The 12,689-nt window shown below is 36.5% G+C and overlaps 1 protein-coding gene across 1 annotated transcript in view; it reads left to right on the plus strand.

Annotated features, from left to right (window-relative positions):
* LOC126188679 (Kv channel-interacting protein 4-like) overlaps positions 1-9,028 on the plus strand; it is a 601,427-nt gene extending 592,399 nt beyond the window's left edge. The window contains exon 6 of the mRNA XM_049930285.1: positions 7,251-9,028. Coding sequence (XP_049786242.1) covers positions 7,251-7,361 — 111 coding nt within the window. The 3' untranslated portion in view covers positions 7,362-9,028. The remainder of the gene's footprint in view (positions 1-7,250) is intronic.
* The last annotated feature ends 3,661 nt before the right edge of the window (positions 9,029-12,689 follow it).

Genomic DNA, 12,689 nt, shown 5'->3' on the forward strand with positions numbered 1-12,689 from the left:
TCTGTACCTGTACCCCTTCCGTTAGGGCTCGGTTACAACAGCGTCTTAGGAGACAGCGTAACAGTCGTTCATGGTACACACTGCAGCAGTGATGAGCTCTAACCGACCAACAAAGGCGTTCAGAAAGTTCTAGGTCTGACAAAGGAAATATTATTTAAAGAGAGTTCTTTATTCGACAGTCACCATGTAAGCCAATACCTAGGCTGACCAGACATCCGGATTTGGCAGGACAGTACCGGTTTTCACATAATTGTAACGGTATCTCGAGAAAACCATTCTGGGCACATAATTGTTCCAGTTTTTAACGGAGAGAGAAAATGCGTGCAATAATATATCTCATTTAATTAAGTATTTGCGAAGGAAAATTTCTTGGTATTAGAACATTATAAAAATCTATACTTTTGCAGTGTATTGGTCTACCGTATTTGGTTTAACTAGTTCTATACCTAAAGAAGAAGAAAGAGATATGTTGAAAAGAAAAGGAGATATTACCTATCCCGCCTCTAACTTTCCTACCTTCAACTTCACGGTACTCCAGAAGAGTAAAACGAGAATCAAAGAAGGTACAAAGGATCAACAGTTCAGCCATTTCTCTTAACGAGTCTGCAGCTAGACGGTAGTTAATTTTCAGAAGAATGTGAGCGATATGGTGTGTATTGCCAGTGCTTATTGAATTTTGTTTTGCATATATGCACCCTTGCCCTAACAGTCTTCAGTCAAATGAAATCTTAAATTTTAGTATGGAAAGTACGGTAGGTATCTGATTACTAATTAGTAATATTACATAGTTTACAGGATTAATAAATTGTACCTGAGTACGTAGTAAGTGACTGAACATCATAGAAATTACACTGAAAAGCCAAAGAAACTTATACGCCTGCCTAATACAGTGTAGGGCCCCCGCAAACACACAAAGTGTCGCAACGTGACGTGGCATGGACTCGACTAATGTCTGAAGTAGTGCTGGAGGGAACTGACACCATGAATCCTGAAGGCTGTCCATAAATCCGTGAGAGTACGGGGGTGGAGATCTCTTCTGAACAGCACGTTGCAAGGCATCCCAGATATGCTCAATAATGTTCATGTCTGTGGAGTTTGGTGGCCAGCGGAAATGTTTAAACTCAGAAGAGTGTTCCTGGAGCTACTCTGTAGCAATTCTGGACGTGTGGGATGTCGCATTGTCCTGCTGGAATTGCCCAAGTCTGTCGGAATGCACAATGGACATGGATGGATGGAGGTGATTAGACAGAAAGCTTACGTACGTTCCACCTGTCAAGAGTCGTATCTAGACGTATCAGGGGTACTATTGCACTCCAACTGCATGCGCCCCACGCCATTACAGAGCCTCCACCAGCTTGAACAGTCCCTTTGCTGACATGCAGGGTCCATGGATTCATGAGGTTGTCTCCATCACCATAGTCGGCTATCCACTCGATACAATTTGAAACAAGAGTCGTCCGACCAAACGACATGTTTCCAGCCATCAACAGTCTAATGTCAGTACTGATGGGCCTAGATGAACCGTAAAGCTTTGTGTCGTGCAGTCATCAAGGGTACACGAGTGGGCATTCAGCTCTGAAAGAGCCCATATCAATGATGTTTCATTGAATGGCTCACATGCTGACACTTATTGATGGTGCAGCATTGAAATCTGCAGCAATTTGCGGAAGGGTTCCACTTCTGTCAGGTTGAACAATTCTCTTCAGTCATCGTTGGTTCCTTTCTCGCAAGATCTTTCTCCTACTGTGGCGATGTTGGAGAGCTGATGTTTTATCAGATTCCTGATATTTACGGTACATTTGTGAAATGGTCGTACAGGAAAATCCCCACTTCATCGCTATCTTGTAGATGCTGTGTCCAATCACTTGTATACCAACTATAACACCAAATTCAAACTCACTTAAATCTTGGTAACCTGCCACTGAAGCAGCAGTAACCAATCTAACAAGTGCGCGAGATACTTGTTGTCTTAGGCATTGCTGACCGCAGTGCTGTATTCTGCCTGTTTACATCTCTCTGTATTTGAATACACATGTCTACACCAGTTTCTTTGGCGCTTCAGTAGCCTATATACATCCAAGATTCCAAGCTATTACAATAAAAATGTATCTCAGTCTAGATTTCAAGGTTCTCGGGCATACTGCCACATGCGATCATCGAAGGTTCACCGTATTTCAGCGAACAACCGTTCTACAGTTGCATCTAGCAGTATGTCTGAGAATCTGGAAACATCATATATGCTGGGAAAGCCTCAAATCACATATGTATCAGCTTTTTTTTTTCTTTCTGGAGAAAAGAAGTTCATGCATGTGTAATGTAGCTACATTTCCCTTTCCAGTTCACAAAATGAAGATACGATCTTGCTATGGGTTTTTCAGCTGCTGCATCCTCATAGGCCTATTATTGATTGCGACATATCATGATAACTGACAAGAATGGTAAGTGTAAGTGTAGTAATGAAGTTAAGTATAAATACAAGTGTCCTGATTTTTTTCTCTTCGAAATCTGGTCAGCCTACTCCGACCCATTAATAATCTCAGTAAAATAAGAAATAATCCCACCTGTACCAAATATGTGTGTATCTCACTTTCAACCTAATTCGTATGTCTTCAGCCATCGGAGGAAAAAGTAATGGCTGGGAGACAAATTGAGTGAATACAGTTGATGAAGAAACTCTTCAAAGCAGATTTGCAACAGCAATATCAGTCATTCATAACAGAATGCTGTTTCACTGCATTTTACATTAGTTATATATCAGGGAAGGGTCTCTAACATGTGATATGGATATACATTTTATTTAAGAGCTGTAGGCTTACACCAAAATGGCTTTACATTATGAAATATTTGTGTGTTAAATGTTAATTATAATGTAAACTGAAACATTAATGTTTAGAATTCCTGTGAAGGTACCCCTTAATGGAGTAGAAGATGTTGCCCAACTCTCGTCTTTAATTCAGTCTTAAACCCTACAACATTACTCACATTTCAGTGATATACTTTGGCATGTTGTCGAGTACATGTGCACCAATGCATCCAAACTCATTTCTGCACTAATTTTAAGCACCTGAAGTCTTTGTAGAGGTTGTTATTGATTCTCCTACCAGTATTATTTTCACGTTTTGTAGCATTTTTTGAAAAGGAAATATTTAGAATGATTGTGGACATTAATGAGTACCTATATGTATTGTGAAGCAGGCTTAAAAATACTACAGGGTTTTAAAAATAAATAAATAAGTTTATATAAAGAAGACTCTGACAGATATTTCAAAACTAACACCACATGTAACTCTTATAAACCATGTCTCTTTTATGAAAATATAGCCTCCGTAATTCATTACTGAATGTAAATATGCAGCATGAATTAGTTTCTTCACATTTAAATCACCATTATTGATAATCGTTTGTACTGTAAATTAGCTGAATGAAAGCAATTCATTACTTCAGTTAAGTTTTGATGTATTTGTAGTGTCAAAAAATGTAATGCCATCAGCCTCTTGTATGCCATGGTTTTGAGTGTAGCTGGTGGATATCTATGAAAAGTAATGAATTGTATATACTGAGACTAGGCGGAATTTAATGATAATACAGTTACCTTGAATCACCTGTTAACATTTTGTAATAACACATTAGCTGCAATTTAAGTAACATAGCAGATATTACATTTTATTTCGAAACTGTCATCTACAAAAGGTACAGGCTTTTCTGGGGCCCACAGTCAGGCTCCAGTGACCAGATACAGTGAGCAAGTGTGTTTGAGTTGTGCTTGTGTGTATGTGTGTGTGTTTTCTCTTTTGGAAGAAGGACTTTGTCCACAAATTTTAAATATTTTAGCAGTCTTTTACATTGTGCCTGTCTATGACTCGACACCTCCTCTATGTGGTGAGTAGCAATCCATACATTTCACACTGTTTTTAAATTCTCATAGAAATTTATTTATTTAATCTTTGTCCATGGACAGTAACTGATAATTTTCAGTTGAGAGTGCTAGGGTACACATACAATTTTATACAGTAAATCTACAGTAAAGAAAAAAATTACATTTTACAGGCACACAAGAGGTTATTACTCATTTTCTCTTACAGTGTAACAGCTAATATTTAATTTGATATTTAATTCTTACTTATAATACATGTTCATAACAGTTTCCCTACTAATGGAAAGAAGATGTTTTAATACCCCTCTTTTAATCTGGGAATGGCCATGTATGCCAAAGTAGTTATTGCAGTGTTGCCTTTTGTAGCTGTAAACTAGAAAATACCTTGTAGCAGGCGTTCAGTTGCAAACATTAGCCTGATGTTAGAATCCAAATATCTTCTCAATCACTTTCAATAGGCGTTTATGAGATATTCCTCTCATTAACCTGAAGGTGCTTGAGGTAGCTATACAGCAATGATCAACTAACAGGCTTCATCTGTGACATCAAGAATCACAATTAATAAAATATTCTGCACTATTATTGGATGGATTTTCCATTAAAACCCAACATTCCATTTGGCCCCATCTGCAGGGGTCATTTTCAAGAGGGATCGTAGCTTCTTTGAATGTCCGATTTACACCCTGGCTCACTGTTGACTGCTGCAAAACTCTGTTTACATGGGCTCCCGTAGAATGGCATGACATCACATCCTTTGAATACCCAGACACAATAAGCTGTTATCGATTGCTGTCGTCCACTGCTGCTTCCACCCCATGGGGGTAGGCTTATACAGATCTTCTTCAGCATCAGGATCCAGACGTCATTCAATTTCACGTCCTACTTCCTACTGGAATTCCTGGAGCATTTAATAATCTGTATGGCCTCTCTGTATAAGCATTCATGGTATCTGCTTGTGGCTGCTAGTGTTTGAGTCCTAACAAAATGAATATGTTGGTTTCCTGACTACAAAGCATGTTGCTTAACAGATGATCTGTCAGTCTCTCCAGTTCTGTAGTTGCCCTTGTGCTCTTCTTGTCATTTTTAACTGTTGTTGTTGTAGTACCCACATACACCTCCTCAAACTGCACAGAATTCTATAAATTTTTACCTTTTCCAGTAGTTTGCAAGAATCCTTGGCCAATTTTAGACATAGCCGTATCTTCTGGGTGGGTTTGTAGATTACCATTATGTTCTGTTTTCCCAAGATTTTTCCTATGCAGTCAGTAATGTTGTTAATGAAAGGCAGGAAAACTTTTAATTTCACAGGCATCTGTGCATCGCTATAGTTTATGTGCCGTGGTTGAATAACTGTTCTTGAGTAATGCATTGGTAATGTGTTTTAATTCTGTGTCAAGCAGCTGTGATTTACAGATGTTCTTTGTTCTATCCAGAAACTTTTTTTATGTCTTGCTTTTGTTATGGGAGGTGGTTCAAATCCTGGTGTAGGTAATGGTCTGTGTGCATGGGTTTTTGGCAAATAGCAGAATATTTTATTTACTGTGAGATTTCCGGCCGTGAAAGTTTACATTGTATAATTATGACATCAAGAATGCCTATTATAGCGCCTAAAGGCCAATATAGTCAGTCAGATCCACACACAGGACTTCCAATGGCACTTTCTGATATTTTTATGGTTTCCCCTCCCAAATTATCATACATGCAGACATGGTGACTTCCTGTCAGATTAGTTTCATACAAAAGAATGATGTTGCTCATGAAAGCATTTTAAATGTCATCCTGTTTTTAATAACTGCAAACAGCTAGTAATTTGCCCTATTCAGCATCCCGTATTTGTGGAGATCTTTCCAACTTCCTAATATTCTTCCAGTCAAGAGATTGGAAGGGTTGACAGAAAGTATTGGTTTGTACTTCAGAAAAACTATTTTAACAGCCTTCAGAAAGCAATAATATCCTTTGGGAACCATGCAAATAATTTCTTTTAGAAAAAAGGTGTGGCAAATACTGATGTTTTAGAGTAGTGCTGGAGTGAAAATCCATCCTGACTTCTTAAGAGGACAAGAATTGAAAATAGTAATAGTAAACTGAAGGATGTTTTCAAAATATAAATTTTACAATTTTTTTTTAAATATAAGTAAACATCTGATTTAAAAGTCAGTTTGTGCACAAAAAACTGCATCAGCAGCACTTTTGTAATTCTAGATGGATATAGACGCAGCATGGATCAATATTTCTGCAGGGGACCTCCAATGACTTGTTGAGTCCATGCCATGTCAAGTTGCTGCACGATACTGGTCAAAACAAGGTCTGACATTAGGAGGTATCCATGACACTTGTCACTTCAGTGTAAAGGGGCTTACAGGGATAACAGTGTGTCAGTCCTTTGCAGGCTGTCAACTCTCTGTTAAGTTAAAGAGCCACTACACAAATGGGATATGAGGAGGGGCTGGTAGTGAAGAACAAGAAGCCATGGCTGGTAAAACCACAGTTTGACTGGTCAGTCAGGTGAGATGAAATCATGATAGCACATCTCTGAATAGGGCGAGATGAAATCGTGATAGCACATCTCTGAATAGGGGACTCTCCATTAATACATGGCTTTACACTCCAGCTATAGAGACACCAGTGCGTAGTGCTCTTATGGTGTGTGGTTTGCTGTATGCAACATATGTTATATGGTTCACTGTATGTCACACATTAAATGAGTGCACCTCTTGGTTTTACAAGTATACTAAGTGGATTCCTGCACTACATTTTATATGAAAATGGTACAGGTATGGAAAAACTTTCAAAATTTTATATATTTTCTGAACTCTAACATCAGGTTGGAGGTTTTAGCAAATTGCAGAGAGACTGGAGTATTTGTTTTTAGTCCAGCATTCCACCAGACAGATCACTTTCACCATATAATTTTAAACCAAAGTCTCTGCAGTTTCTCCCATTTTCACTACAAGTTTTAGAACTAACAGCTAACCTGCTTTACTCTTTGTAAAAAAATTTTTACTGCAGGGGGGGGGGGGGTTCAAGAAATGTCATATTTTACCTATATGAGAAATTCTTCATGTTTATCATTTTTATTCAGCTGAGCTCCATAATATTTTTATTGGCACTATGCAGTTGGCTATCATACATTTAAACAGACCATTCTCCTCAAGACCAGCAACAGCATCACCATCACCACTATCTGCATAGGTGTGGTGGAACAGACACATGTATTTTACAAAAGTCTGCCTCACTCATTTTGCACGGTAAATTTCTTTTATACTGTTTCATCACTAGTACACATGTATGACCAGTGAATGAACCTGTAATGTTCCCAGCATAATTTTCACTTTACCTGACGTTCAATAAAACTTTTACATTTTTTTGATTGCAGCAAATTGATACCAACAAGGATGGTGTGGTGACTATCGATGAACTGGTGGAATGGTGCTCACGAGATGAGCGCATTCTGCAGTCGCTGGAGACTCTCGACACTGTCTTGTGATCCTTGCTGCTTCAAGAGACTCTGATGTCCTCTTTGTCCATGATGGTTTCTACTCCACTTCTGTCAACACCAGTCTTGGAACGCAGCAGTCTGGTAACATGATGGAGTCCGGCATCTACAGTGCCTGCCACCTGTTGGCAAGTACTGTAAATAAAACATTCAGTGCTGCAAACAGTTGGCGATCAACAGACGTAGAGGGAATGGTGCAGTTATGTGGGCAATATTATCATGAGATAGCATAACACAATCCCTCCTTCACAGCAACACCACCAAATAAACTTTTCAATGCTGTTTCAGCCAATGTACAATGGAACCCTGCTCGTGAGTGAAAAGAAGTATGCTCACTAGGTTTCCACCTGCTAGATTGACACCACTGAGAACTTCCACTTCCTATTTGTTGAAGCAGATTAACATTGTTATAATTTTTTCCATCACTTTTGCTACATTTTGTGAAAAATACAAGATGCTTACGTGTGTGTGTGTGTGTGTGTCTGACCTGTACATTTTTAGCCTTTTGCAGTGCCATTAAACTAGAGTGAAGCTCAAAACTTCAAAAATAACAAATCTTCTGTACTGGAAACTTTTTCACAGTTTGCAGTAGTGTGCAGTTTTTATGAGTTCAGCAGAGCTTCTGGCCATTTGCCATAAATCTGCGCATGTAAATATCAAATAAGCTGAACATAAGCCTGAAACTACCCAAATTGTGCATTTTAGTAGCAATTATAGAGTAAAATAAAATTATTTCTTGCTGAATGACTGCTTTTCAGGTGTAAAAACTTGATTCTTTTAAACTGATGCAGTAGAATTTTTTACACAATTTCTGTGTTCACAGGAACATTGAACACAAATGTACAACCATTGTAAAGTTGATGCACCACAGATTCACTGTGTACACAGAACTCAATGAAAATGGAGTACAGTAATGGAAAATGCTACCTGTCAGTACTGCCCGCTTACCATAATTAGTCAAATAGGTCTTACAATGAAGGTAGAATGAAAAAAATTTCAAAAGTTCCCTTTACCTAAAGTAAGGAAAGAAAACTAAAGGGGGGTGCTTCCATTTGAGACAAAGTGTAAAATAATTTTTTCACTTTGTACATTAATATTGTTTCTTGCTGACTTTGAAATGCAGTCATTTAGACACTTAACTGAACTGTAAATAAAATTTAAAAGCTATTTATGAACAGTATTGATGTTTGCTTCTAGCAATAACCACTCTTCTTGGAGCAACTAAAATATGAATATTCAGTATTATGTGAGAATCGAAGTGCCCATCTAATAGTGAATCAGAAAGAAATGAACCTGAATTATAATGCTGTCACCTCTGGCAGCTCATACAGAGATCATTGTTATGAATTAAAACCCTGAAATTATAAGACATGTTAATTAAGCACTTACTGTGAAGGAAAACAAAATTCTCTGAAATCGCAACAAAGCTATTTGTGCAGACTGTGTACATATACATGTCATTTAAAGTTTCTGTACTACTTCTTGTAAAGATTTGTTTCTAATATTTGAAAAATTGTTCTTACTTCCATAGCTTTTTAACTTTGTGTGTAAATGGCCTCTCTTGAGAATAGCATCTGCAGTACTACTTCATGCTTCTCATTTCGGTATACTGAATGAGTGAGTGCTATAGTAGTGTCATCACCTCTTTTGTTACATAAAATCTCACTTCCCTTTTTTTTCTTTTTTTCTTTTCTTTTTTTTCCTCTTCTTTTTTTTCTTTTCTTTTTTTCCTTTTTTTTCTTTTTCTTTTTTTCTTTTTTCTTTTTTTCACCCCCAGCTGTGCAATTGACATGGACACAGTCAATGCCAGTTTATGAGATTGTCCCGATCTCTGTGAAAGTGTTATTTCAAATACACAAAAATCTCCACATAATTAGCTGGAATGTCAATCAGTTATGAGTGTAATGTTTATGTTTGGACTTCTAGTTAGAGCACTTAGATTCATTCAAAGGAAATTCCACTGTTTTTTAGAAACTAAGCATTCATCCTTGATGGGCATTTTGGTGGCTAAAATGGCCAGTTTATTAAAAAACTCACAAGAATCTTTCTTGGCAATAAGAAGAGCTTTAAACAGAGAGCTCCATATAGTAGTGATGGTACTTAGGTCACAGTTTTAAGACACTGTGAAGATAATAGACATTAAACTTTTTTATTCTGACTATGACCCTTTATAGAAATTGCCTCTCCAGTATGGCTTACATATGGTAGTTGTACCTGTCCTCTTCTGTGATATGTGGGTTGCTCCAGATAGACTGAACCTCATGTCAGCTCACCTCACCTGAGTCTTTCATTAGGTTGTAAATACAAATGAGCTGCAACAGTGACCTCATGTCCGGCAGCCAGAGTTGATTATAATCACCAGTGTTTTGCTACTGTGTGTGTTGTGTCTTGTTCCATTACAAGATCATATGACATTATGTGTGAAGACTGTATAACTTGTACAGCAATTAGAGAAACTATAACTTTTTTTCATATGAACCAATGAAAAAATGCAGCAGGCAGGTGGACCACAGCAATTTGAAATTTCTGATGAATTTTCTCTGGATCGTGCATTTGAGCAAAGATGATACTTTGACTGTAACAGAATTATATGTTTAAAAGGACAATTGACACACATGCTCATAAAGAAAAGTATTCCAAAATGAGAGTGAGAACTATGTATTATGTGTTTGAAAAGATAATGTTTTGAGGAGCCAATAACTATTAAATACTCATGGAAAATAGTAACTGGTTTCTCAATTTCTAATTATAAATACAGAAACAGCACTTGCAGTTTGGTCAATATGCCATTGCTTATTAGAGAATGCAAACTTTCATCTCATGTCTTCGTCGGCCCGATGCCTCGAATGATTCTATAGATATCATAACTTTTCCATGTTTGTACTACTCTTCAAATTCATGTTAGTATGCAAAGTAACTGTAATAGCTGTGATATGTCACAGATGAATCGTTTTAGAAAATCTACAAACAAACTGTTTGCTGCAGGATAATTACAACAAAAATGATTTCCTTGAATGACTTCATTGTTCTATAGTATTACTAATGTATTGTACTTCTTGTAACTATAGAAACGAGGTCCATGTGTGACACTTAAATTGCAAACAAGAGTTGTAAAAGAAAATGTTTCTGCAGTGTGTGTCAAAAAGATTAAATTTTTTGTGTATGAACCTCCGACAGCTTTTGGAATGTATTTAAAAACTCATGATTTTTGTTTGCTGCAGTAAAAATTTGACATTATGGTATCAGTAATTTTTGCTGTTTTTTCAGTGGACAGTGTGTTGAGTTTATTCACATGCTCTTCTTTCTCAAGACTGTTCATTATCATTTCTTTTGACTTTTGGTTTTCTTTCTGTTTGTTGGAATAAAATTCTGTTATACTTTCAAAAATGAAATGTGCTGATAGCATCTCATACTTGATGCAGTAATCTCTAGTTATCACCTCCTCAGTAATGACAGTAAATTAATTTCCGTTACTCCACACAGTGAAATGTTACATTAGTTCATCCATTATCTCATTATGTGGCTAAGCATAACTTTGTTCCAGAAATTTGGACCATTCTGTCGGCTACTCAGCATATGCATTAATGCTGGTTCATGATCAGAAATGAAACACATTCATTTGTCTTCCCATTACCTGTCCACGAGTGTTCCACAGTATTAATATTCAGTAAACTCATGCACATATACCTTTCATTCATATGTATAAATTTTCATGTGTCATAAAGTTTCACAACTTTTTCATGTACTTGCTACATGTATGTTCTAAAGTTCAGTAAAAAAAAAGTCTGTTAGTTTCATATTGATATTCTGTTGCACAAATTGTTACAGTTTCTTAGAATTTCTCTACTATAAACTATATTTTTTATGTAAAAGTTCAATCACTTCATCAAAATATCCTGATAATATATTTCTTTTCCACATTAGAGTAAGGAAGCATGAAGTGATTGTCATTGCCTTGTAATGAACTTAAGAAATTTCATTATCCATACAATTATAATTGCACATCTAGGAGGAGACTTTCAGATCATGTTACATTCTCTTGCATCCTGGTAGGTTAAAGAAATGACATTTACTAGTTTAGAATGCCCATGTGGTACACGAGTGAACCTTATTGTTCAACATGCTATAACAACAAGCTTATCTATAATTTAAGAGCTATTTTGTAAGATGACATATCTCCTCTTTATCAACCAAATTATTTGTAATGTGCTTACACTGAGCTCATTACACACCTAGTCTTTATTAAATTATAGTTACATGTAATTGCATTTGCCACTGCATGTAGTGCAGTGTTTCTTCAGCAGCAGATCCTAAAAACACTAAGACCTGTGATCTTCCAACACATTGGATCAATAACATCACAGCCATCAGCATAAATTATTTGCCAGAATTAATTCTTCTTTATAACAGATAGTCAACAATTTATTAATAACAATGAGTTTCTCAAAATTCAGTGGGTTGCATGCATACAGCAGCAAAATGAATAATGAAAGGGCTTAGGTTTGTACCCCCTATTATTCAAAATTCTCTACATACAAGGAACTGCATCATATGAAGTGAATGGGACCGTATTTTAGATCATGACTTTTACAGTGTGAACAGTTTTTATAATTATCTCTCTATATGAGATTCCTCTAACTCAAAATGCAGACTGCCAAGAGCAGATTGGAACACAACAACAGATCAAAATTTGTAGGCACTGAATGGAGAGGTGCATCTGAAAAAGAGTCAATATTCCCCCATTCCCGTTTTTCTCAGCCCTTAAATATACAATGAAGGTTCACTCAGACACAAAAGCAAGAGAAATTAAGCTTGTAGTCCAGGACATTTTTAATCCTAGCACTTCCCACAAAATTTTTAGGGAAATAAAAATTTTGAAATTACAAAAATCATAAAGAGCCTTTTTGTTTTTTAAAAAGCAACAACACCACGTTTTCAGTATGTCACATTGCTTTCTGTTTATGCACATGAAACACCAATCACCTGTGAAATGAAATAGTTCACAGAGATTCCACTTCAAGACAAAGTGTAATATGATGAATGAAATATTTCAAATGAAACACAAGATCTCATTGCAAATGATTGAGGCAGTGTGTATAACACTGTATTTTGCACTGAAACCAGGTTTTAATAACTCACTGGTGTTGTGCTTGCACTATTTACCAGACATTTATATTGGCAGTTTGACTGTTCAACATCTAAGTTGTCTGTTTACAGCATAAATTTAGTGTTAAGATAAATTTGTTCCTTTTGCTTGACACCAAAGTGATAGCAATATTTCCTTAAAAATTATTTTAGTGTTACATTCAGATTTGATAT

The sequence above is a fragment of the Schistocerca cancellata genome, chromosome 5 (assembly GCF_023864275.1).
Source record: "Schistocerca cancellata isolate TAMUIC-IGC-003103 chromosome 5, iqSchCanc2.1, whole genome shotgun sequence".
Lineage (NCBI taxonomy): Eukaryota > Metazoa > Arthropoda > Insecta > Orthoptera > Acrididae > Schistocerca > Schistocerca cancellata.